This window comes from Mobula hypostoma, chromosome 14 (genome assembly GCF_963921235.1).
Source record: "Mobula hypostoma chromosome 14, sMobHyp1.1, whole genome shotgun sequence".
In the NCBI taxonomy this organism is placed as follows: Eukaryota; Metazoa; Chordata; class Chondrichthyes; order Myliobatiformes; family Myliobatidae; genus Mobula; species Mobula hypostoma.
The window spans coordinates 25,197,891-25,224,730 of NC_086110.1; the positions used below are offsets into that span (position 1 = coordinate 25,197,891).

General features: G+C 40.5%; 1 protein-coding gene across 2 annotated transcripts in view; it reads right to left on the reverse strand.

Moving 5' to 3' along the window:
- The window catches only part of slc6a2 (solute carrier family 6 member 2), a 149,558-nt gene that overhangs the window by 69,320 nt on the left and 53,398 nt on the right, over window positions 1–26,840 (reverse strand). For both annotated transcript variants that reach the window (XM_063066838.1, XM_063066839.1), the window contains exons 5-6: window positions 21,114–21,252; window positions 16,981–17,115 (exon numbers count right to left, since the gene is read on the reverse strand). In XM_063066838.1, the coding sequence (XP_062922908.1) occupies window positions 16,981–17,115; window positions 21,114–21,252 (274 nt within the window). The remainder of the gene's footprint in view (window positions 1–16,980; window positions 17,116–21,113; window positions 21,253–26,840) is intronic.

Here is a 26,840-nt window from a genome sequence, read left to right on the forward strand (position 1 = left end):
TTATTTATTTATTATTATTATTATTCCTTTCTTTTTGTATTTGCACAGTTTGTTATCTTTTCCATACTGGTTGAATGCCCAAGTTGGTGCTTCATTGATTTTATTATGGTCATTATTCTTTTATGGATTTCATTGAGTATGCCCACAAGAAATTGAATTTCAGTGTTGTATATGGTGACTCATGTGTACTTTGATAATAATTTTACTCTGAGCTTTGAAAGGTTTATATATTAGGAGATCAACGAGTCTGTAAACTGACTTTGCAATATAAATGTTAAAATTCATGTCATTGTGTATTAGGGGCCAGATAATGTCCCTTTGCCTTCAAGTTTAATTAGCCAGTCAGTCAGTCCAACTTATATTTAAAACATGTGTCCCAGAATAATGGATACACCGATGAAGTGGATTAACTTTTCAGGCTGAGAATATCAACAAAGTTTGTTACAAAGACCAGATGTTTAGAACATGTTACATAACATAATGTTGTCTTATTTTTCTTCCCTTCTATCAAAATATCACTCATGCAGCCAGAACCCTGACTTGATATTGCCCAGATGATTTAATTTTCATTATGCTGCCAAGAAGTAAACTATCAAAGAATAGCAATCACATCCACATTCATTCTTCTCTAACAGAAGAACCTCTTGGTCATCATACCAGGACAGTCATTATCTGCAAAACTGTTTATTGGGGAAGACCTTGGTGCCTTCTGCCCAAATGTACTGAAGGACACAGCCACTGTAAACAGTTCACATAATTCCAAAGTTCATCGAGCCACAGTGAGTAAAAAGACAACACAGATTCAACAATGTCATGCCAATAATAGGTAACTGAATTACACTGGCAATAGCAATTCTTACACTGTTGCAATATGGGGTTTGACAAAATATTAGTCTCTACATCCTGCTGAATTAATTGTCCCATTCATCATGTGCTAAAAAAACATGGTGAGCCAGTTTTCACTAATATATCTCGGTTATAGCATCAAAATTCAACTGAATTTGGCAAAGTAGAGAAATTTTAAATGCAGATTATGCTGAATATGTGTCAGAATGTCATGTACTCTTAGACTGCTTTAAAAATAATGCATCTGGAAACTGGCCCTGCACAAATAAACTAATGATGTTGCGGATCACATTGGAGAACATTGCAAGTTTCTGCCCACTGTCCTGGCAGACGCATTTCAAATGATACTCAATTTACATCACACACCAGTAAAACTGGTGAAGGATTCTACGATTTGCTTTACTCATAGGTGATGGACTGGAATAACATTTTTTTTAAAATTTTTGGAATGAACACATATTCTGAACGGAGATGAAATGAAGCCCAGTAACTTTCCATAACCTCAATAGATTGAATAGTGTCCAGAGTTGTTACGATTTTAAGAATTCGCATTTGTGATTGTGCAAGACAGAAAGTCTACTCTCTAACTTTTCATACTAACTTTCTCTAACTTTAACAACAGAATGTATTGATCAAAATCATAATGTACACTGAAATAGACTGTGTCTGACATCATATTATGCTACCAACTACCTCCACCCCACCCCCACTTCACTCCCCCCCCCCCCAATTTAGATTTCAGTGTTAGGAACATGTCTACATTCCTGATTTATAAGTAATGCTCAGGAATATCGCATGATCCTCCTCTGCATGTTACTCTTGAACCAATAAAAACTGCAGTGCCTCAGACCAACTCTGATCATTTACAACACATCTCAATCAGAGTTATCATCTTCTTGCTTTTGTTTTGCTACAATATGTAGCATAATTTCATACCTACTTACACAGCTTGGTACAACTGACCTTCTGGCAGTACAAAGGGGGGCATCCCATGGGCAGTCCCCAGAAATATTAAGAATCTTGCTGGAATTCATGCTATAATTATACATCCCAGTGGAGAAAGCTGTAAAGAATCAAGTTAACTGACTATTCTTTCCCAAATTTCTTGATGATTGTGTGTCCTATTGTTCAAAACATTCAAACCCTCACAAATATTGTAAATTCAGTGAACCACAGATCATGAAAATTTCACCACTCTTTGAGTTGAACAAAAGTAGGCCATTCAATTCTTCACATGTCGCACTAATCAGTCTGATCATCACACAGCTGTCTCTTCATTTATTTGCTCCCTTTCTTCCAATTCCTTAATATATGAATTCCACAAATTGCATCTGAATGTAACAGAGATATTTAAGTTATCATAATGAGCTTAAATGTGATGCAGTCTATGCTGATAGAATCATTCACAGCAGGAAGGAGAAAGGACAGGCACCAGGCAAAGAGAGGCACTGATACAGCACAGTACAGGCCCTTCGGCCTACAATGTTATACAGAACTTTTAACCTACTCTAAGATCAAACCAAACCTTCCCTACTACATAGCCCATAACCCTCCACTTTTTAGACATCCTTGTGCCTATCTAAGAGGCTCCCAAATTTTCCTAATATATCAGCCTCCTCCACCACCCCAGCAGTTGTCTCCAGGCACCTACAATTCTTTATGTAAGAAGCCTACCTCTAACATCTCCCCTAAGCTTTCCTCCACACACCATAAATGTCATTTGATATTCGCCATTGCTTCCCTGGGAAAAATGGCACTGGCTGTCCACTCTAGCTATGCATCTTATAACCTTATACACCTCTGTCAGCTTGCTTCTCATCCTCCTTTGCTCCAAAGAGAAAAGCACAAGCTCACTCATTCTTTCTTCATTAGGCATGTTCTCTACTCTAGACTGCATCCTGGCAAATCTCCTCAGCTTCCACACCCTTCCTATAAAGAGGTGACCATAACTGAACACAATATTCCAAGTGTGGTCGAAGCAGAGCTTTATAGAACTGCAATATTACCTTGCGGCTCTTGGACTCAATCCCCAACTAATGATGGCCAACACTTGACCACTCTATTCCTTACTTCTACTCAGCAATGTTTTCTCATGTCCCCTTCTAGCTCACCTAAGACTAAGACCTCAAATAGTAAAGAAAGTTGTGGTGCTTTTGCTCCAATTCTTGACTCTAAAAAAGAAAAAGAACAAATCTATGCCAATCTTAACGAGGTCCTCAGGAAGACAGAATCACCTTTTACGAAGAATTTAGTGGAAGACTTGGTAAGGATGTCGATCTCCGCACTGGCCCATTTGGTAAAGAGGGAATAACAAAAGCCAATGCTAACAGTTTTCTCCTCCTCGGCAAATTTGTTGAGCATGGAATTGTGATTATCAACATGCATTTCAGATAACATGGCAAATGAAAGACTGCATGGAACCACCTATGTTCAAAACACTGGCAACTTGTAGACTACATCAATGTGAAAAGAAAAGGTCTGAGAGTGCTTGTAAGAGCAGGGTTGCTGAACAGATCACAGGCCTCTTATGATCCTTTATGTTGGACAAAAGGACACCAACATAAATCCAAAAGTATAACACCCTGGTTTTCTATGGACCCAGAAACACAAGGAATTGTGGTAAATCATGGCCAAAGGGTGGTGAATCTGTGGAATTCATTGCCACAGATGGCTATGGAGGCCAAGTCATTGGGTATATTTAAAACAGTGGTTGATAGGTTTCCTCCTGAACTTCCAGTTTTCTCCCACATCCCAAACTGGTACATGTGTGGAAGAATCTGGGAATGTTGTTGAGAGTGTGAGAAGAATAAAAGGGTTTAAGGTAAGATTAGTGTAAATGGATGGTTGGTGGTCAGAACAGACCGATTAGCCTCAAGGATCTGTACCATGCTGTTTATAAGCTTACATCCACGTTAAGGTGTTATGTTTTCTAACATAGCATAGCAACATCTGATGCATTTGTAAGTCACACAATAAAACTATTTACATCATTCAACAAGGATTCACCCAAAATATTCCAGTCACATTAATTAATTTGGAGGTGGATCTACAGGTTAATCTCATTTGCTATGTAGCTCTGCTTTTATCTTTCATCCTTAATGCACAAAAAAATGTTCCAGATGTTTGAAAATCCAGCTCTTCAAAATGTCTGAGTTTCCAAAGAATATTGGAATAAATATCAAGACAGCAGATTTTCATTTCAACTTACTTAGTTTGATAACTTGACCATTGAAAATGATTTAGCTGGGCCAACGATGCTAAATATTCACTGAATATTTGTTATGCTATTAATTGATTGTCAATTAATTTGCAAGGTTTTGTACTCTGGAGACAAGACTGTTCTTCTTTTTCATTTACTTAATTTAGAATAATGAAGTTTCCGATATCAAAATTCTGATTAGAATAGCAGATATCTTGGTCTGGAAAAAACATTTTCCAAGCTTACTCACACCCGTCTCCTGCTACAATTTCCCAAAGCTAATTGCTAGTAGAGGCAGAATTGCTACTTTCGAAGTTAAGGGAGGGTGCAGGGACGTTACAACAATATGACCAGACCTTGAACTGTATGTTTACTTAGTGCAGGACCTGGGACTAGAGCCAACTTCACAAGTCAGAGATGTTAGGGAAGATACTTGGCAGTTCTAAACCATGAGGTAACAAGCCACTGGCTTTTTCATGGTAAATTCCTTCTTTTTCAGACAGGAATGTCTCAGAGCTACGCTTCTTATGCTGATATATATATATAAATAAAACTTTATCATGAGAAATAGCATTTTAAATAAAATGTGTGCTGAAAGAATAGTATATTAAAATAGTATTTATTGTTGGCAGACAATTTTTGCAATGAAAACTCAGATCATTATAGGTGATGCATGCATTAAAATAATCATGCCATTGGTAGTAGTTTATTATCACCTGGAGGTAACTATTTAATACGTGTTCTTTCTAGGTTTTCTCCCACAGTCCATAGACGTACTGTTTAGTAGGTTAATTGGTCATGGTAAATTGTCCTGTGATTAGGCTCGTGTTAAATAGGTGTATTGCTAGGCCAAGCAAGACTGATCCACGCTGTGTCTCTAAATAAATAAAATAAATCAGTAACCTTAACATCCTTGTCTATCTTAGTATCATGTATAAAAGCAAGGAAGTTATGAAAGAAATCTATTAAACTCTTGCATGGCTTCAGTCAAAGAAACATGTTCAGTATTGGGCATCCAAACCCTAATAAGTCTTGAAGAAGGTGACAAAGAGATTGTTTTACAATGATGATGTAATGTATGGACCTAATGTATGGAATATATACATTAACTTTCTCCAAGTGCATGCCTTTAGTTAATTGATATGTAGTTGTACAGACATGACAAATTGGCGACCAGTACGAACCTGAATGTCAGCGAATATCACCAACTGCACCAACAGTTATTAGACGACAGAATTCAGAGGAAAGGAGTGAGACAGCAAGAGGAAAGAGGGAATTGAACCAGTATGGTGACAGAAAAGGCAGTCACAGATGCAAGAAAAGGACACGTAATTAACAGTGCACAGTACACAATGAGAGACACACAACTAGCAAAGCTAAGGTAGAAATAATATGACGATGGTCTTAGTCTGGAAAGTTGGTGAACTTGATAGTGCTAATGAGGACTGGGAATTGTATAATAAGGGGGTTGAACTGTATTGTCATGCTAACGATGTGGATGAGGTAAAGCACGTCTCCACACTTCTAATATTAATGGGTGCTAGAACGTACAGCCTCTTACACAGCTTAGTAACTCCTGAAAAGCTAGCAAGTAAAAAGTTCGATGAAGTAGTTACAATTTCGCAAAGTCACTTGAGTTCAAAATGGCTTGTAACAGCTGAGAGATTTAGATTTCACAAAAGGAAACAATAAAAGGATGAAAGCATTTCTGAATACATTGCAGAACAGTGCAGACTTTCCCAATACTTTTAGAGATGGACTTTCTAAAGCATTAAGGGACAGGCCTAAAGTGGATGCTGAACTTCAGAGCTTGAAGGTGATCCAGAGAGGGACAATAAAAGGACTTTAACGGGAACAACAGCCCTGTGCTATATACTGTACGGTATCCCCTGCCATGTATAGAAGACATTTTTGCATCTTTGGCAGGTAGGAAGAGTTTTTCAAAGATTGAAATGTCACCAGCCTATCTGCAAATGAGATTGAGGAGTCAAGCAGGAAGTTCCTCACTATCAACACTCACAAGGGACTGTTCAAGTATAATCATCTCATCTTTGGCGTTGCATCAGCTCCAGCAATCTGGCAAAGAGCAATGGACCAAGTGCTCCAAGATATCTCAGGAACACAACGTACCCTTGATGACATCATCATGACTGGCAAGAATGATGAAGAGCACCTCCAGGACTTTGGTAAGGTGCTTACCAGGCTGAGTGAGTATGGTCTGTGTGCAAAGAGAGACAAACGTGAGTTTTTTGAGAATGAAATCTCATATTGTGGACATGTCATTGACAAGCGTGGATTACATAAGTCACAAGAGAAGATTGAAGCAGTACCGCAGACACTCAAACCAGAAAACATGTCACAAAGCAGGTCATACTTTGTAAACTACTACCATCAGTTTCTCACAAATCTTGCTACAGAGCTACACCCATTGAACGCAATGTTGCAGACAGGAGCAAAGTGGAAGTGGTCAGAAAGATGTGAAAAAGCATTCAAGGAAACTAAGAGACTAATATCACCCAATGAAATGCTCACACATTATGACCCATCTCTGCCCATCAGAATGGAGTGCGATGCCCTTATGGCACTGGAGTTGTTTCATCACCCATTATGACCCATCTCTGCCCATCAGAATGGAGTGCGATGCCCTTATGGCACTGGAGTTGTTTCATCACCCATTATGACCCATCTCTGCCCATCAGAATGGAGTGCGATGCCCTTATGGCACTGGAGTTGTTTCATCACACATTATGACCCATCTCTGCCCATCAGAATGGAGTGCGATGCCCTTATGGCACTGGAGTTGTTTCATCACACATTATGACCCATCTCTGCCCATCAGAATGGAGTGCGATGCCCTTATGGCACTGGAGTTGTTTCATCACCCATTATGACCCATCTCTGCCCATCAGAATGGAGTGCGATGCCCTTATGGCACTGGAGTTGTTTCATCACCCATTATGACCCATCTCTGCCCATCAGAATGGAGTGCGATGCCCTTATGGCACTGGAGTTGTTTCATCACACATTATGACCCATCTCTGCCCATCAGAATGGAGTGCGATGCCCTTATGGCACTGGAGTTGTTTCATCACACATTATGACCCATCTCTGCCCATCAGAATGGAGTGCGATGCCCTTATGGCACTGGAGTTGTTTCATCACACATTATGACCCATCTCTGCCCATCAGAATGGAGTGCGATGCCCTTATGGCACTGGAGTTGTTTCATCACACATTATGACCCATCTCTGCCCATCAGAATGGAGTGCGATGCCCTTATGGCACTGGAGTTGTTTCATCACACATTATGACCCATCTCTGCCCATCAGAATGGAGTGCGATGCCCTTATGGCACTGGAGTTGTTTCATCACACATTATGACCCATCTCTGCCCATCAGAATGGAGTGCGATGCCCTTATGGCACTGGAGTTGTTTCATCACACATTATGACCCATCTCTGCCCATCAGAATGGAGTGCGATGCCCTTATGGCACTGGAGTTGTTTCATCACACATTATGACCCATCTCTGCCCATCAGAATGGAGTGCGATGCCCTTATGGCACTGGAGTTGTTTCATCACACATTATGACCCATCTCTGCCCATCAGAATGGAGTGCGATGCCCTTATGGCACTGGAGTTGTTTCATCACCCATTATGACCCATCTCTGCCCATCAGAATGGAGTGCGATGCCCTTATGGCACTGGAGTTGTTTCATCACACATTATGACCCATCTCTGCCCATCAGAATGGAGTGCGATGCCCTTATGGCACTGGAGTTGTTTCATCACACATTATGAAAGATGGACCTGAACGTCCAATAGTATTTGCTTCAAGATGAGCGTAGAATGCAACTATACACAGGTTCACCACTACTTCTATGGACAAAAGTTTACTCTTGTGACAGACCACTAGCCCCTTGAGTCCATTTTCAATCCCAGGAAGGGAATCTCAGTGATATCTTCCACGTGATTGCAACTTTAGGCAATTTTCCTAGGAGCCCACTCTTAGGACGTATAGTTCAAGGGTACCAAACAACACAGCAATGTTGATGGCCTGTCACGTCTTCCACTGCTGACAATTGAAGAAGAAAATTCTTCACCGGCAGAGGTGTTCCACACAGGTTTGGTGGACCAGCTGCTGGTAACAAATTCTGAAATACAAGGAGAAACAAGGAATGATCTAACATCGTAAAAAGTCTGACATCACCATGCGATGATGGCTAGCTCATGGTAACTCTATGCTTCCAGAGTTCTCAGTGCGATGAGACCAACTGTCAGTATGTCAAAGAACACCGACGATTGGATCTCGTGTTGTGGTTCCCTCTAAACTGTGCTCCAGAGTGTTAGAGAATCTGCATGAATGAAACCTAGTATAGTCAAGATGAAGGGTCTCAGCCAGAGCTATGTGTGGTGGCTGGGAATAGATAGACAAATTGAAGACTTGACCAAAAACTGTTCGGGATGCAACAAAGTTCAAAATTCACCCTTACAGGCTCCTTTACAGCCATGGGAGTGGCCACCTTCACCACGGCAAAGAGTGCATATTTACTTTACTCTGCCATCATGGACTCAGTATTTCTGGTTGTTGTTAATGCTCATTCAAAGTGGCCCGAGGTCATACCAATGAAACCAACCACATCAGAAAAGACCGTCTCCACTCTGAGGACTACCTTCTCCAGAAATGGCTTACCAGAACAAATTGTGAGTGACAACAGACCACAATACATGTCAGAAGAGTTCACACTATTTACGAAGAAAATTGGCATCAAAAACTTCAAGTCAACTTCTCACCACCCAGCAACGAATGGGTTAGCTGAAAGTTTTATCCAAACCTTCAAGAAGTCCAAAAAGCAATGGTCAAGGAGGACATTTCTCTACAGCACAAGGTGGACAACTTCCTTCTTGTGCATTGAACTCTGTTCATGCAACAACAAATCAAACACCTGCAATGCTGTTCATGAGCGGGAATCTAAGGTCCCGCATATGCCTCTTGAAACCAGATCTACAGAGGGAAGTACAGAACAAAACAATTCAGTTGATGGCTAAGTGAATCACCAAGGAGTTTCGAGGTTGGACAAGAAGTCCTAGTGTGTGATTACAGAGAAGACCAGTGGACACCCGGTAGGATAGCTACAAGAACTGGACCACTGATGTACATAGTGGATGTTAGAGATCATACATGGAGACGTCACGTGGACCAGGTACTGGACGTTCAGCCGAAAATCATATCTGAGTCAACTGCATCCAAGAAGATGGACACATTACAACCACTGGACCATTATCCATGTGATAATGTCACTGATAGCAACGTGACACCTGCAACTGGAAAAGTTGTCTTTGACAAGGCACCAGTCAAACCTGATGCTACTCCACAGATCCAAAGACGCTATCCTGAAAGAAACAGAGCGCCACCCAAAAGACTGAATCTTTAGTATGGTGCTGTTTGTTATGGACTCTTATAGTGAAAGCATGTTTATTTGCACATGGTCTGTTAAAGGGAAGTTCAATGTTTTGTTACGTATACAGTTTAATGTTACATTAATCTAAAGGGGGAGCAATTGTAATGTCTAGATCTAATTCTTTTCGTGCAATGATTCCCCTTAGCACTAATCATTGACTGATAACTTACACATGCGCATTGATTTGTTGCTCTCTCTGTAAAGTGAATATATGCATTAACTTCTTCCCTGAGCGTGTGCCTTTATTTATTTGATACGTAGCTGTGCAGACTCGACAGATAATGCTAAGGAATGAAGGAGATTATTTAAATAAGTGAGGCTGTAAAATGTTCACCTTAGAACAATGGAGTGAAGAAGATATCCCTTGCAATATTCGGAACTATGAGAAGCTTATTGAAGAGAAAAAGAGTCTGTAACCAGAGAACACTGATTTAAGATTATTGGCAAAGGTACTAGATATAGCATGAGGATACTTCTCTTAAATTTTACATTGTGAGACATTGTACTCTGGAATATATTAATTCAAAGGCTAGTGAAGCCAACTCAATAACTTCCAAAAAGAACCTGCAAAATCATGGAAAAACAGTAGGGAACAGAATGTTGGACTGTGCTGAGCACAGATAAGATGGACCAAAGAGTTTCCAGATGTAAAATCCATTCTGGAACCGACCACTTGAAAAAGATAGAACTTGTGTTATTTATAATATCTTTTACATAGAACTTAGAACAGTACAGCACAGTACAGACCCTTCGGTCCACAATGTTGTGCCGACCCTTAAACCCTGCCTCCCATATAAACCCCGTCCACTTTAAATTCCTCCATATACCTGTCTAGTAATCTCTTAAATTTCACTAGTGTACCTGCCTCCACCACTGACTCAGGCAGTGCATTCCACGCACCAACCACTCTCTGAGTGAAAAACCTTCCTCTAATATCCCCCTTGAACTTCCCACCCCTTACCTTAAAGCCGTGTCCTCTTGTATTGAGCAGTGGTGCCCTGTGAAAGAGGCACTGGCTATCCACTCTATCTATTCCTTTTATTATCTTGTACACCTCTATCATGTCACCTCTCTTCCTCCTTCTCTCCAGAGAGTAAAGCCCTAGCTCCCTTAATCTCTGATCATAATGCATACACTCTAAACCAGGCAGCATCCTGGCAAATCTCCTCTGTACCCTTTCCAATGCTTCCACATCCTTCCTATAGTGAGGCGACCAGAACTGGACACAGTACTCCAAGTGTGGCCTAACCAGAGTTTTATAAAGCTGCATCGTTACCCCGCAACTCTTAAACTCTATCCCTCGACTTATGAAAGCTAACACTCCATAAGCTTTCTTATCTGCCCCATCTACCTGTGAGGCAACTTTCAGGGATCTGTGGACATGTACCCCTAGGTCCCTCTGCTCCTCCACACTTCCAAGTGTTCTGCCATTTACTTTGTACTCTGCCTTGAAGTTTGTCCTTCCAAAGTGTACCACCTCATACTTCTCCGGGTTGAACTCCATCTGCCGCTTCTCAGCCCACTTCTGCATCATATCAATGTCTCTCTGCAATCTTCGATAATCGTCTTCACTATCCACAACACCACCAATCTTTGTGTTATCTGCAAACTTGCCAACCCACCCTTCTACCCCCACATCTAGCTCGTTAATAAAAATCACGAGAAGTAGAGGTCCCAGAACAGATCCTTGTGGGACACCACTAGTCACAACCCTCCAATCCGAATGCACTCCCTCCACCACGACCCTCTGCTTTCTGCAGGCAAGCCAATTCTGAATCCACCTGGCCAAACTTCCCTGGATCCCATGCCTTCTGACTTTCTGAATAAGTCTACCATGTGGAACCTTGTCAAATGCCTTACTAAAATCCATGTAGATCACATCCACTGCACTACCCTCATCTATATGCCTGGTCACCTTCTCAAAGAACTCTATCAGGCTTGTTAGACACGATCTGCCCTTCACAAAGCCATGCTGACTGTCCCTGATGAGACGATGATTCTCTAAATGCCCATAGATCCTATCTCTAAGAATCTTTTCCAACAGCTTTCCCACCACAGACATAATGCTCACTGGTCTATAATTACCCGGACTATCCCTACTACCCTTTTTGAACAAAGGGATGAACACACTCTTCAAGAACTGCAATGATTCAAAAAGGCAGCTCAGTACTACCCAGTTTTTTGGACATCCAAGGATGGGCAATTAAATGCTGGCTCAGTCTGTGAAGCCCACATCCCTTTCGTGGAAACAAATATGATTCTATGCAGGGAGCTGCTTCCTCTGTTAGAACTTTTCCTTCTCAAGTGTCATTAACAAATGGAAACTACTAAGTGCACATCAATGAACATTGCACAAGAGGTTCAATAGTTGCCTTTGAACCTCTTATCATCATTTGTTACCTCTAGGCTTTTTCAAAATGTCTCATGGCTATAATCCCAAATTTTAAATGTAAAATACTTCAGGCTATGTAAAATTCCACTGCCCCTTGTCCCACATCACATCAAGTGCTATTCACTCATTTTAAACGTTGAATTTATGTCAAGATATTCAGATTCTTATCTTCTATTTCCCGCCATTGACAACCAGTCGTTAGTTATCCAGTCTACATTTGCTTCTGAAAACTGAGTCTCTACCTCTCCTCTGTGCTTTAAGATGTTCCTTGCAACTTACAATAAAATGTTGTTCACCTGTTCCAAAACTTATCAAGTTTAGTGTCAAATTCTGTTTGATATCTTTCATGAAAATAGTTCTGACCTATTTTATTATAATAAAGCTGCACACATAACTGCTGTTAGCTGTTGTATAATTGTGATAGCTATTCCTGAAGAGCCACAACTTCAAAGACTTGAAATGCAGTTGGAAGCATCAAAGTTTTGAGCACAGCAGGCAACCATGTGGTGGAGAATGTTTATGCCAGTACTTTACGAAAACAAACCCAAATTAATTCCATTGCTCTGTGCTCTTTCCTAAAACTTTCAATTCACATAGCTTTAAAGTCCTACATAAATTTCTCCAAAATTACACAATAGTTCTTATCTGAAGCACTGCCTATGGCAAAGCAATCCATGGTCTAGCAATCCTTTTTAAGAACCTTTCACCAGGACCCTCAACAAAAATTATAAAGATTTACACCCAGAAAGAACTTTCCTCCATTTGATTTACGGCTTAATATGCCTGCATTAAATCTTCCATTATATCAATAGCTTCCCATTCTTGACATTATTCTAATAAATCTGCAATTTAGCCTATCTGCAGTTATGTTGTTGACTTTACAACTTGGCAAGTCTACTCAGAATTCCTTTTGCTCTAGTCTAGCCTTACCAACATCCCGTAAACATTTTTCATTACATCTTCACTTACATTCATCCCAATTTGTAAAATTCAATATTCTTTTGGCTTTTTTTAGGCTTTCATCTAATTGTAGCCATACTTTCAGGTGCAAGAATTATGCTGATTGACCTGTCTGCCCTTCTTTCTCATGATAATATAGGAGGCCTTTACTTGGCATTTTCTCCTGGAGATCCCTATTAAACTAATAAGGAATATTGGGAGAAAAAAAGGTGAAGGGTCAAAAGAGCTACACTATACGAATATTTCAAATCTTGTAGCATAGCCTGTGTTGGTTTAGAAGGAGGATTTTACCTTATTGTTATTCTATTCTGTAACCGGAGACATAGAATCAGAAAGATTTGAGGAGGGATCATGGGCATGTTATGTTGGCGCTGGAATGAGTGGTGACACTTACAGGCTGCCCCCAGCACATCCTCAGGTGTGTTGAATGTTAACACAAGTGACGCATTGTATGTTTTGATGTACATGTGGCAAATAAACTTGAGTTTTTGAGCACAAACACGAGGAAATCTGCAGATGCTGGAAATTCAAGCAACACACATAAAAAATGCTGGTGAATGCAGCAGGCCAGGCAGCAACTATAGGAAGAGGTACAGCCTGACGAAGGGTCTCGGCCCATAACGTCAACTGTACCTCTTCCTATAGATGCTGCCTGGCCTGCTGCGTTCACCAGCATTTTTTATGTGTGTTGCCTGAGTTTTTGAGCTTGAGGTATGTTTACTTAAATAAAAATTGACAGAGAACTGCATTCACTATGACCAAATTGGCCAATCTATTACCCACATCGCAAATGCTATTAACTCTCATAGGCTGCAAGGGTTTTGGGATATTAAGAAGACATGGAAGCTGTTGTATAGATGTAAGCCTTAAGCTAGATGACAGCTCATGCAGATTTGGGACCTCCAATATGTTTGAGTGATTCAGACTTTGACAGACCCAAATGGAAAGCTCGCTTGGCTTGATTAAAATCTTTCCAACTGACACACATTAAAGGAGTTGCATAGGCAAAGACAGCCAAATGTTCAGATTTTTTTCCCCTATTTTTGCTTTTTTAAAGCTAAACACATGTTGCTACTGGAGCAATTCTGAGTCATCGGGAACTGCTTGAGGAAGACAAAGGGAGATCAGGTTGATTGCAGGGAATTATGTATTGGCAGTACCAATAGTAACGTTATCATTAAGACTGTCCAGGAAAAGTCAAACAATATATTTTAACATCTTCCACAGCAACATTAAAATTCATTGCTGCAAAACTACCAATTTCTAGAAATGCTTTCATGAGACAAGAAAGTACAGGATTAAACCCTGGCTTTCATTTATTCACATAAATAAAATCACCATGGTATTTACTAAACAGAAACGCACTGACAGATTTAAATTACATTTAATCTATTTTGGTTGTTCTTCGGTGGTTGGATGTGTTATTGATACCAATTTCTCATTTTAATATTAAGTATGCCACAGAGGCAATGAAAATTTTGCTTTAGTGCTGAAACAACAACAGGAAATACTGGAAATACAGTCAGACAGCATCTAGAGAGAAAAACAACGTTCACAATTCAGGTATGTGTCTTTTAATCAAAATAGTGAAAAGTTAGCTTTGTATCTCTCTCCAAGTCAATGCCTGATAATAGATTCAAAATTCTCATTGACCTCGAGACACAAGACAAACTATAAGATTACCAGAGACTTGAATGTATTTGAACACTGTGCCCCAAAATTCTTCTAGTATCTTCTATTTTTATTTTTGATTTCCCTCATTTGCAGTTTTTTTTCTCTACTTGTTTGAACTCAGAGTGGGCTTTGGGTGAAAGAGTGGATCAGACTAACATTCATTGTAACCATCAACATCATTGTTAAATCCGGGCTATTTTAACGCCCAATCCTCACCAGTCAGACACCAGGTTTAGACGTATAATTTTCCAGACTCCTATTTCTTTCTGGCACTCTTTATGTTTACAGCAAAACATTCTGCAACCTCCCACTTCAACAATTTTCTTGACAGGATCTCAAAGGAAGTTCAAGCCTTTGCTTTCCACCATTCATTACTTTCTCCTCCAATCTGCAGGTTATTCAGTTCCTAATTTGCTGCTGTACAGTTACTGTCTTCAACAGCTTTTTTAATTACTTGGCCACAGAAAGCAAGGGCACTTGGAATGTGGTGTGCTCAGTGCAAACGCCGGCTTATGCCAGGTAAGGACATGGCATTGATTTCAGCACTTCTATGCTACACAAGAACAGGGATTCAGAATGTGGTGGTTAGTATTAGATGGTAGCAAACCAATAGGACTCTTATTGCTGGCCATTACCTGGGGTGTTTTAGAGTCATAGGATTGTTAAAACACAGAGGAACACATTCAGCCTAGCCTATCAGTGCTTTTGGCTGGCACTATCCCCATGCTGAATAGACCTCTCTCAACTACTTGTCCAAATAACTTTTTAAGATGCTGATTGATTCTGATTCCTCCATCCTTATATGCAAGAAATTCAAAATTTTAATTACTCACCAAGAGTAATTCCTTTTTTTCCCTCATACTTTTTGCCCAAAGTTTTAAATCTCTGCTCCCACTCCTTGAACATTAGCTGAGAAGAGCTTCCCTCTATCTACATCAGTTCCTAATGCTGCATATTCATCATTATTACTTTTATATTACATGTGGAGGGTCTCATTCTGAAACGTCGACTGTTTATTTATTTCCGTAGATGCTGCCTGACCTGCTGAGTCCCTCCAGCATTTTGTGTGTGATATTAAAATGCACCAATGCTCCTAAAATTGTGTTCTGACCCACAGTCTTCCCTCAGAAAGATGCAATAAATAGAAACACTGGAATGGTTGAGGATGAGAGAGGTTTCGGTAAACCAATTTATCTTCAGCAATAATTAAAGTCTGCAGATGTAGACAATCATTTGAAATGACACTTTGAGAAAAATGATGTCTCACAGAGAAATGCCACTGTGAACACTTTTCTGAGGGGGAAAAAAATGTTTTCTTCAGTAGGAATTCAGCACTCAGTGAAATAAATAGCATCGCAGTCTCATTGACCTCAGGCCACAAGATCACCCACGAGCATTGCCAGGGACTTAAATGCCTTTGAATGTTGTGCTTCAAAGCACTGATGGCAACTATCCTAGACACTAGGAAGTGCCCAGGATACTGTGGGACATTGTTTAACACTGGTGTCTCACAGCTCCGCAAAGTTATGTCTGACCTCCAGTGCTGTCGGTGTGGAATTTGTGTGTTCCCCCTATGACTGCAGGAGCTTCCCTGGGAGTCCGGTTTGCTGCCACATGTCAAAATGATTGATAGGTAGTTGGTGATTTTAAGTTATTTCTAGTGTAAGAGAGTGTTGGGGCAGGCGGAGCTGATAATGTTTATGGATGCTCGAGGGTTGGCATGGCTGTGGTGAACCAAAGGGCCTGCTTTGGTGCTGTAGAACTCTATGAAATAATGCTGGTGAATTCTTTCCTCTATTTAAACAGACAGTACATTATCCTAACGAAGGGTCTCGGCCTGAAACGTCGACTGCACCTCTTCCTATAGATGCTGCTTGGCCTGCTGCGTTCACCAGCAACTTTGATGTGTGTTGCCAGTACATTATCCTAATTGTCTTTCGACAGCATGCTCTCACTGCTTTCATAAATCTGAGATTACTTTTAAACTTCTGACATTGCATAACAACATTGTAAACTCTTTGGCCCTCAAGTTCGTCCCAGCTCTCAGAGGATCCCACCAATCTCATTCCCTCACTGAACTCCCCGTGACCTATTCTTTTTAACATGACCAACAGCCGCACCGAGATGCTCCCAATTCACAGCAAGCTACCAGTCAGCACGGCCTTTGGTATGCGGGAGGAAACCAGAGGGTCAGCAGGAAATCCACATTGTCAGAGACTCCTCACCAGGGGTTGACAATTGCACCTGAGTCGCTTAGGCTAAGAGGGAGCGGAAGTAACTGCAATGTTGCTATCGCACCAAATTCAAAATAAAATCCGGCGCACAGTATCACAGGGCATCAAAATAGCAGAGGCAATATTTACTTTGGATTATTTAAGATAAGTCAGTCACGGATAAGCCAGTCAGATCTTTCTTCAACCTGCCACATGCAAGGTGGAACTTCTTACCTGGGCTTCTTTCAGGCGTTCAAAGTCAATGCTGAGGTAGGCTTTGATCCCGTCCATTGCACCCGGTAATGTGATTCCATGAATAAGCAGCACAAACAACACTATATAGGGCATGGTCGCCGTAATCCACACCACCTGCAGAGAAAAAACAAGGGGCAGGCGCACTTTATTCCATTCTGATCACAGCTCTTGTAAAACAAGATGAGAAAAGTCATTACATTTCAGACCTCTGTCCAATTGAGCTGACATTTCAAACAGAATGCTTATGAAAGTGAAATTATTATGGAGAGTTAATCTAAACTGGAAGAAAACCAAATCATTAGCCATCTTCTATAAAAGCCACAATATAACATTTAAAAAATAGAAATTAATGATATTTTATCTACCAGCTAGCAACATATTTTATATACTACGTAGTTCAATAATATTCCTGACAAAATTATATCCAATCTAATATGAGAGACTGCTACATTGCAAAGCAAAGTGATACATTTATTCACCAACAGAAACTACAGGCTAGATTTGCCTAGGAAACATTGTTTGGGAAATCCTTGCTTTCTCCCACAGAATTCCCAGGAATTCACTGATTCCTTTGCAACAGTATGTGGACATGCATATGGGAATGCTCAAACCAGCACTCATTGTGGAATCTAAAGGCAAAGCACCAAGTTCCGTGATATGTCAACAATTACACTGGCAAATCTGCCTGCTGAATTCCACACGAGGTTGGATAGGACACAGGTTAAACAATTCCATTTGTTTCAACAGAAGGTGGTAATTAGCCTTTTTAGAAATTCATGCCTTTATTCTCTTAATGGATTTTAATTCATACCCAAGGGAAAAGCTTAGCCAGCTGTTAAAATAGTTGTGTCTGTGGGTGTAGTTCTGGCCCTACCATTTGATAATTTTTAAAAGGCAGGAGGGCCTTGCTGACCATTTCAAGGGCAGTTTCTTTCAACAAGTTGCTGTTAAAGCGTCTGCTCCAGCTAACTGTGGACCTATTGCAAAGTTACCAATAGCCTCCTATAGAATGTGATTTCTCGCATCTTAAACGGAAAATCGTCTGTCCTATGTGGTAATGATACAGGACACCAATTTTCCTATAAACTGAAAGGGAGATTATGGGGTCATGCTCAGAAAGTACTTAGTCAGCCCAGTCCTTCAAAAGACTGACCAGTGATGCCACCATGCCATGTAAAACATGAAAACTCTGGTTCACACTGTAGACAAGGCTGCACTGAAGACCCAAGCATGGATGTGATTGTCCCTAATGTCAATCCCAGAATCGCTGAATGTCATATTGGTGCCTCCACAATGCCAGGCACAACAAGAGGCCCAAACACCAATTTGCATGGACATAATGACCAGCCTGAACCTGTGACTGGCATCAAGGATCGATCCGCAGAGATCAGGCATCAAACAGGGTAGGATAAGAGATCAATGACACAGGGTCCACAGTCTAGGGACTCTGGGGCCAGTTTGGACCTGGTCCTAGGGATCAAATATGCAGGGACTGCCCTGGGCCTGATCTGATCTTCTGGCTCTGTGTCCACATCGAGTCCTAGATCAAGGTGCCAAATGGATAAGCAGACTTTAGTTGCTCTGACATTGGTGTGGAGTACTGGGTGAGTACACTGGTCCAGTACTGATGGATACGGAAAAGACAATGTGTAGCACATACATAGGAACTATTAAAACAAGTCTGTCAGAGTAGAACATTGGACTACTCTACCGGTGGGCACAGGTCTCTTGCTGACAATATAATATTGGATTGACTTATAGGCGTGAACAAGCCTCTCATTAAAGTACAACACCAGTAAGTTAGTAAGTATAGTAAGTTAGTCACTCGCTATACGAAACCAAGCTACCTTACCGGTAGGCACAAGTCTCCTGCTACTACTGATTCAGCTTGAAAGAGCCTATTTAAAGAGATGGTATGGATTCATTGTGCTATCCCTATTACAGCTTTACACCCTGAGTTTATTCTTGTTAGAGGACGGCTCATGTCTGTAAACTTGAGGGACTCCAGGACAAAGCTGGAGTGGAGAATTATAGTGGCTATTGAGAATGGACAATGAAGAAAAATGCCCAGTTTACTAATGTGGTGGAGTGGGAAAGGCTTGCCCTCCAATAGGAAGATGTGAACAGCTCACTTTACAAAAAAACAGTTTTTATTTGATATCTTTTTAATGGCCTGCATCCTTGTCTTTGAACCTTGCATTTGAATTTCATAAACACACTTTGAAAGCAACAGTGGTCAGCTCAGGAACTGAGAACTGGCAGATTGTACATTATATTCTCCTCTTCTTACTTCATAGACTAAATAACATTTCATCCTGTATCCATAGTGCAGGAGGTGGACTGGCCTACTCATCCTGTGGTGAACCTGGAGCTTTCTGTTGTCTCCTGAACATCTTACCCACAAGAAAACCCAACCACAACATGTCAGGGGAGTTACTACAGCATGTTCTTCAGGGCTGGCTACCATTTCAATAACCCTAATCGAGCTGGTAAAAGATGGGTGAGTTTGAGCAAATTACCGCTGCCTAACCCTATTGGACCTGCAGTAAGTGTGTCTCACGTTGCATACAAACATATTTTAGCTTTACTAGCAACACTTCAGTCAAAGTATTTTTTTCCTGCAAACACACAGCACTAAGATAAACAGTGCAAGCCAATTGAATTTGTAGGCCATATTGTCTATTGCACATTGACAAGATGATTTAATTTTCACCTTCCTCTTACTGGGAAATGATAGAAATATGTTAACAGTAAAACATTTCGTTCAAATGTCTTAAAGCAGCCAATGTTATTATTCTGCTTTTCCCCAAACAGTGTGTGTTGTAAAGTGAACGCCAGGGATATTAAATCTGTTTTGGTTAATGAAGAACTAATTGAGTGCATCTCCTGTCTATAATATAGAGCTTCTCAATGAAAGTCTGTTAGATAACCATAATAAATATCAGATTACAGAAGACAACTCATACATGCTGTAAAAAAAATTAAAAATTACGCAGAGCTTTTCAATCATCGGTCTTCTGAAAACATTGTTTGCTTGCCTTGCAGTTTCTAGAACTCTGTCCTTCAACAGAACCTTCTTCAAGAATCATGTAGCAGATGTATACAGGCAATGATTGAACCGCTGGGAGGAACTGCAGCAAGTTCTATCTTTTCCTCAACTAACAGCTGCTCATCTTCACCTCCCCACTGGAGTCTGTGGATTCCTTTCAAGTTGTGCACTGTGTTCCAGTCACCATTTGGACTAAAAATAGAAAAAGCTGGAAACACTTAGCAGGTCGGACTATGTCTGAGGAAAGCAAAGCAGAGTTAATATTTCAGCCTGAGGACCCCTTGCCTATGAGCTGAAATGCTAGCTCTGTTTCTCTTTCCCTGGATGAACTGAGCGTTTTCAGCATTTTCTGTCTCTTATTTCAGTTTTACACCACCTACCACTTTTTGATTAAGGTCAGCTCATGCCAAGGCAAATTCAAACGTTTGGAGAGCTTACTACTGTAGTAAGTAGCACATTTACCCAAAACCTTGCAATCCAATATTGACTTTACTTTTTTATTATAGGCTTAAAACTGGAGAAGCATTACTAGCTTCGTTCGCACTGCACTGCAAACTATTTTAAGGTCCAAGCATCATCTCAGCAGTGGTATATGGAGATGTCGCTGTTGGCTACAATGATGAAAATGATATTAGTTTCAATAGTTTAAAATATTGATAGAGCAAAAGCAATGGGAGAGGTTGGTGGGTGGAATTGAAATACAGATTGGGCAGAAGGATGTTGACATGAATTAGACCAGTATCTAGATTTGTCAGATTAATTTTGTCTAATTTTTTTCTATTTATTGTTGATCCTGTATCAAACTCACACAAGTAACAAGAAAAAGCCTTCATTAACCACACTCATTATCTGATTATAGAGACAATATCTAAATTTGCAGATTCAGACATCGAACTTCTAAGGAGCTTATGAACCCTTAGTCTTGTTTTGTGCTTGTGAGGAAGTGTTCCAATTTAGCTTGCTTCTTGATAGAATTTAGTGTGCTTATTTTCTGGGCTTTGTTTGAATAACCGATGTTTTTTCAAATAACGTATTAGAGATGATGAGAAGTCAAACACTGTACCTTTCCTGAAGTCTTTACCCCTTTCCAGAGACTGAAGTAGAGAATGATTATCACAACAAGCAAGCAGAGGAAAAGCTGCCATCTCGGCAGCCCCAAGTTATGAATTCCAGCACTTTCATGGAGATTGAGAACGCCCCGTCTAGGAAAACAAATATCAAAAATTATAAGAAACTAGGTAGCTGCAGATTTGCCTTTGTAACATAACTGCAACATTCAATGGACTTGCATCACCAGATATCTTGAGAATTGTGGTCAGCCGAGGAGAAAGGAATCAGAACTTCAGCGAATCTCTACGTGGTCACACTGAAGGAGCTTCCTCATACCAACACTGGTAGTCGCACTACACGACAACTATGCACGTGGAACTATGACAAGTATTCCTCAAAGTTCCCGATGATAGGATCAACATGGGAATTAGGATAACTGAGCAGAGGGAATGGGCTACTGGAAGACTCAGAAACTGACATATTGAAATTAGACTATTTTATATTGCCTGAGACCTGAGAGTGGAGAGAGACAGAGCGTGACATATTCTTTGGTCTGGTTACTGCTCGAGGATCATTTGAGATCTTGCTGAGTGCAGCTTGCACATTTTGCAGTGTAAGGATCAGTGACTTTGATGGGTGGGTGGGTGGAAGAATAATTTCTTGCCATCTTTCCCTTTCTCTTTTTCCTTTTCCCATTCTGGCTCCCCTCTTACTTCTTCCCTTCTCTTCACCTGCCTATCACCTCCCTCTGGTGCCCCTCCTCCTTCCCTTTCTCCCGTAGTCCACTCTTCTTTCCCACCAGATTCCTTCTTCCTCAGCCCTTTACTTTTCCCACCTATCACCTTCCAACTTCTCACTCCATTCTCCTCCGCCACCCACCTACCTTCCCTCTCATCTGGTTTCACCTATCACCTACTCCTTCTCCTTCCCCCACCTTCTTATACTGGCCCTTCCGCCTTCCTTTACAGTCATGAAGAAGGATCTCAGCCCAAAATGTTGACTGTATATTCCTTTCCATAAAAGCTGCCCAACCTGCTGAGTTTCTCCAGCACTTTGAGTGTGTTACAAAAAAATAATCACAGCTCTTAGTGAAACTACCGTTCATGTAATACTGGTTTACTTTGGTCTATTAGTTTCAGGCATACTTGTGTCACTTATTTTAAAGCCAAGTACAAAGGCTGTGGCAGAAAACAGTAGAGGGCAGGATGGTGTATTGTAATCTAAATTCATTACAGTGTAGGCTGGAAGTCTTGCCACTGGACTGTCTTAATCCAATCCCTTATGGCCACAGATCTACAACACAAAATTCATCTAATTATTAAAGTGGTGAGAAGCGGCAAAGATGGAGATCTGCTGTAACCCTACCAACATTATTAAATGATGACATTAGATCATTAAATAAAAGAGATACAGTCTTTTACACATAGCCCTCTGAATCAGTAAAGTCCGTTTTTCTGTGACAGCAGTTCAGTGCAAGACATAAAAATTACTATAAGTTGCAAAAATAAATAGTAGTGCAAAAGACAACTAACAAGGTAGTGTCTGTGGGTTTATAGAATGTTTAATGTTTTGTATTTTCAATATCTATATTATTGAGGAGTGTGTGCATTGCTGCAAAATGAAACCTCAAAATTCTGGAGGATAAAGTACATCAAGAATTAAGCAAACCCATTCTTATCTTTCTTATACAATACAAGAAGCTACCAGCTTATGCCAACTTTCAGAGCCATTCCTTTTTATGGGGAGAAGGCAGGGGAAAGGGGTTAAGAGGAGAAATAAATCAGCTAGGATTAAATGGCGGTGTGGACTCAGTGGGGTGAATGGCTTAATTCTGCTCTCATGTCTCACGGTCCTATAGACTGAATATTACCCCACCAATTTCCCTATGACAAGTAGTGAGATAATGGAAACTGTACAGATCGAAAAGAAGGAGGTCCATGCTGTCTTGAGGAAAATTAAAGTGGATAAATCCCCGGGACCTGACAGGGTGTTCCCTCGGACCTTGAAGGAGACTGATGTTGAAATTGCAGGGGCCTTGGCAGAAATATTTAAAATGTCGCTGTCTACAGGTGAGGTGCTGGAGGATTGGAGAGTGGCTCATATTGTTCCGTTGTTTAAAAAAGGATAGAAAAGTAATCCGGGAAATTATAGGCCGGTAAGTTTAACGTCGGTAGTAGGTAAATTATTGGAGGGAGTACTAAGACACAGAATCTACAAGCATTTGGATAGACAGGGACTTATTAGGGAGAGTCAACATGGCTTTGTGCGTGGCAGATCATGTTTGACCAATCTATTGGAGTTTTTCGAGGAGGTTACCAGGAAAGTGGATGAAGGGAAGGCAGTGGATATTGTCTACATGGACTTCAGTAAGGCCTTTGACAAGGTCCCGCATGGGAGGTTAGTTAGGAAAATTCAGTCATTAGGTATACATGGAGAGGTGGTAAATTGGATCAGACATTGGCTCAATGGAAGAAGCCAAAGAGTGGTAGTAGAGAATTTCTTCTCTGAGTGGAGGCCTGTGACTAGTGGTGTGCCACGGGGATCAGTGCTGGGTCCATTGTTACTTGTCATCTATATCAATGATCTGGATGATAATGTGGTAAATTGGATCAGCAAATTTGCTGATGATACAAAGATTGGAGGTGTAGTAGACAGCGAGGAAGGTTTTCAGAGCCTGCAGAGGGGCTTGGACCAGCTGGAAAAATGGGCTGAGAAATGGCAGATGGAGTTTAATGCAGACAAGTGTGAGGTATTGCACGTTGGAAGGACAAACCAAGGTAGAACATACAGGGTTAATGGTAAGGCACTGAGGAGTGCAGTGGAACAGAGGGATCTGGGAATACAGGTACAAAATTCCCTAAAAGTGGCGTCACAGGTAGATAGGGTCGTAAAGAGAGCTTTTGGTACATTGGCCTTTATTAATCGAAGTATTGAGTATAAGAGCTGGAACGTTATGATGAGGTTGTATAAGGCATTGGTGAGGCCACATCTGGAGTATTGTGTTCAGTTTTGGTCAGCAAATTACAGGAAGGATATAAATAAGGTTGAAAGAGTGCAGAGAAGGTTTACAAGGTTGTTGCCGGGACTTGAGAAACTCAGTTACAGAGAAAGGTTGAATAGGTTAGGACTTTATTCCCTGGAGCATAGAAGAATGAGGGGAGATTTGATAGAGGTATATAAAATTATGATGGGTATAGATAGAGTGAATGCAAGCAGGCTTTTTCCACTGAGGCAAGGGGAGAAAAAAACCAGAGGACATGGGTTAAGGATGAGGGGGGAAAAGTTTAAAGGGAGCATTAGTGGGGGCTTCTTCACACAGAGAGTGGTGGGAGTATGGAATGAGCTGCCAGACGAGGTGGTAAATGCGGGTTCTTATTTAACATTTAAGAATAAATTGGACAGATACATGGATGGGAGGTGTATGGAGGGATATAGTCCGTGTGCAGGTCAGTGGGACTAGGCAGAAAATGGTTCGGCACAGCCAAGAAGGGCCAAAAGGCCTGTTTCTGTGCTGTAGTTTCTATGGTTCTATGACCTGTTCTCTCTCATCTGCCCATAAACACTCACTCCACTGATTTTCCTAGCCGAACATCTAGCACATCATTGAAATGAGGAGGGAAATTGTAGTAGCCAAGGAAAACCCATACAGACAACCGGGGTGGGGGTGCAGGTCAGAAAAGAATCAGATTTTTCATACTCTCAAATTATCAGCACTTGAATTATATCCCTGAAATGCTAATTAAGTACAGTTCTCTTACAGATTTTCATCAACAGTTATTAAGAATGACTTAAAAGGGCTTATATTAAAAAAGGAAATTATTTCAAAATTGAAGCTTATTTTTATTCTCATTCAAACTTGCGGCTGCAACTATTCCAGAGTTAAATCTGACATTGCTGGTCCAGAAACCATCACTGTATCTGTATCATTAGCGTCAAGATGCTAATACTATTCAGTGGTGTAAAACTAGATTAAATAGTAAATCTTTTATCACTAGATACAAAGTACATCCATAATATGCTACTGGACAGAGGTCAGGCACAAATAACTGGTAATTATTATAACTGAGGTCCAACATATGCAATTATTTTATTTTCACAAGAGCATGGATCTTACCCACTGCAATAACATAGAAAGATTACATTACAATAGTAGCGTATATTGTGACATTACAATAGTAATGTAATCTTAAGGTCGTGCATCAATGGTACAACACTTATGCTCTTGGCAGTGCTGGTACTTGGGAGTCCTGTCAGTGGGGTAAATTATCCATAAAATAAGCACTCCAACAGCTGATACACGTCTCGGTTCTAGTGCAGTATCTGGAACTGTTAATTCTTATTTTAAAGCCAGATGCAAAGGCTGTAGCAGAAAACAGTAGAGGGCAGGATGGTGCATTGTAATCTAAATTGTTGCTACCTGTGCCCATTACTTGCCTGGTATTCTGTGGCAATTTGCCAACTCCAGCTCCAATAGTAGGCCAAAGCCTAATTAAATCCAGGTCCTAATATTCAATTCAAAGCACGGAAAGCTTCTGTGCTCTACTAATACAATACCTATTACAATAATTTATTTATTTCAATAACTACGATGCATAGAGCCTATATACCAGGGTTACGTTCTTGCAAAGTAACTGGATTCAAAGAATTCATTGATTTTTTTTGTTATGAATGCAGAATCTGATGATATTTTGCAACAAGGGTGAGGTACTACAGGCGACAGGACAGGAGAAGCTTAGCAGAATGACTCAACTGATGCAGTAGCAACACAGCTAAGGTCAGCTTCAATGTCCGCTAATCCTTTGATCCACCATGTCTGTGACTGACAAGGTACTCAGATGCAGACTTGACAAGAGAGTATACAGACTTGAAGGGATATATCCTTCCAGGATGACTCTCTCTTCCCTACTTTGCATTATCGAGAAAGATCAAAGCCAATTTTAATTATATTTGAATTCTGTTTAGTCTGCATTTAGAGGGAAAACTACAAGTTGCTAGTTTGTATGGTTACAACTTACATCATACAGAGAAGTTATACTGTCAGATATTATGCAAGCTCTGCTCTTTGAACATTGTTATTTAAAATGATCACCATAAATATGTCATGTCTAGAAATTGTACATAATATCTAAACCTGACTTCAAAACATTTATTAACTATACACAAGCAAAGGCTGATCAATATGTGACCAAGTCCAATGTGATTCAAGAGATGACAATGTTAAATATGCAATAAAACTAATGGTGTTTACTTGCATGACACCTGCCTTAAAGTCAAGCAGAGACATCCTCCTAACTACTGTGTGGTGACACTTGTGGACTAGCCCCAACACGTGGTTGTGTTAGTTGTGAATGCAAATGAGGTATTTCACTGTATGTTTCGATATACATGTCATAAGTAAATAACTCTGAATCTGAATGTTGAAATGTCTATTTTTCAAGTCTATGCTGGCAACACTCCCCAGATTTTTCTCTGCAACATTGAGACTGCATTGGTGCTGCTTCCTACACCCAAATCTCAATTTCATCAACTTTGCCTCCACTTCCACACTTTCCTTAAAATTACTTTGTACTTATCTAACATTTCTCTCCCTTTTCTCTACTTCACTGTCTCTGTATCTGGAGACAGACTACCCACTGACAATTTTTACAAACATACTGACTCTTACAGTTACCACGAGGAAATCTGCAGATGTTGGAATTTCAAGCAACACACATAAAAGTTGCTGATGAACACTGCAGGC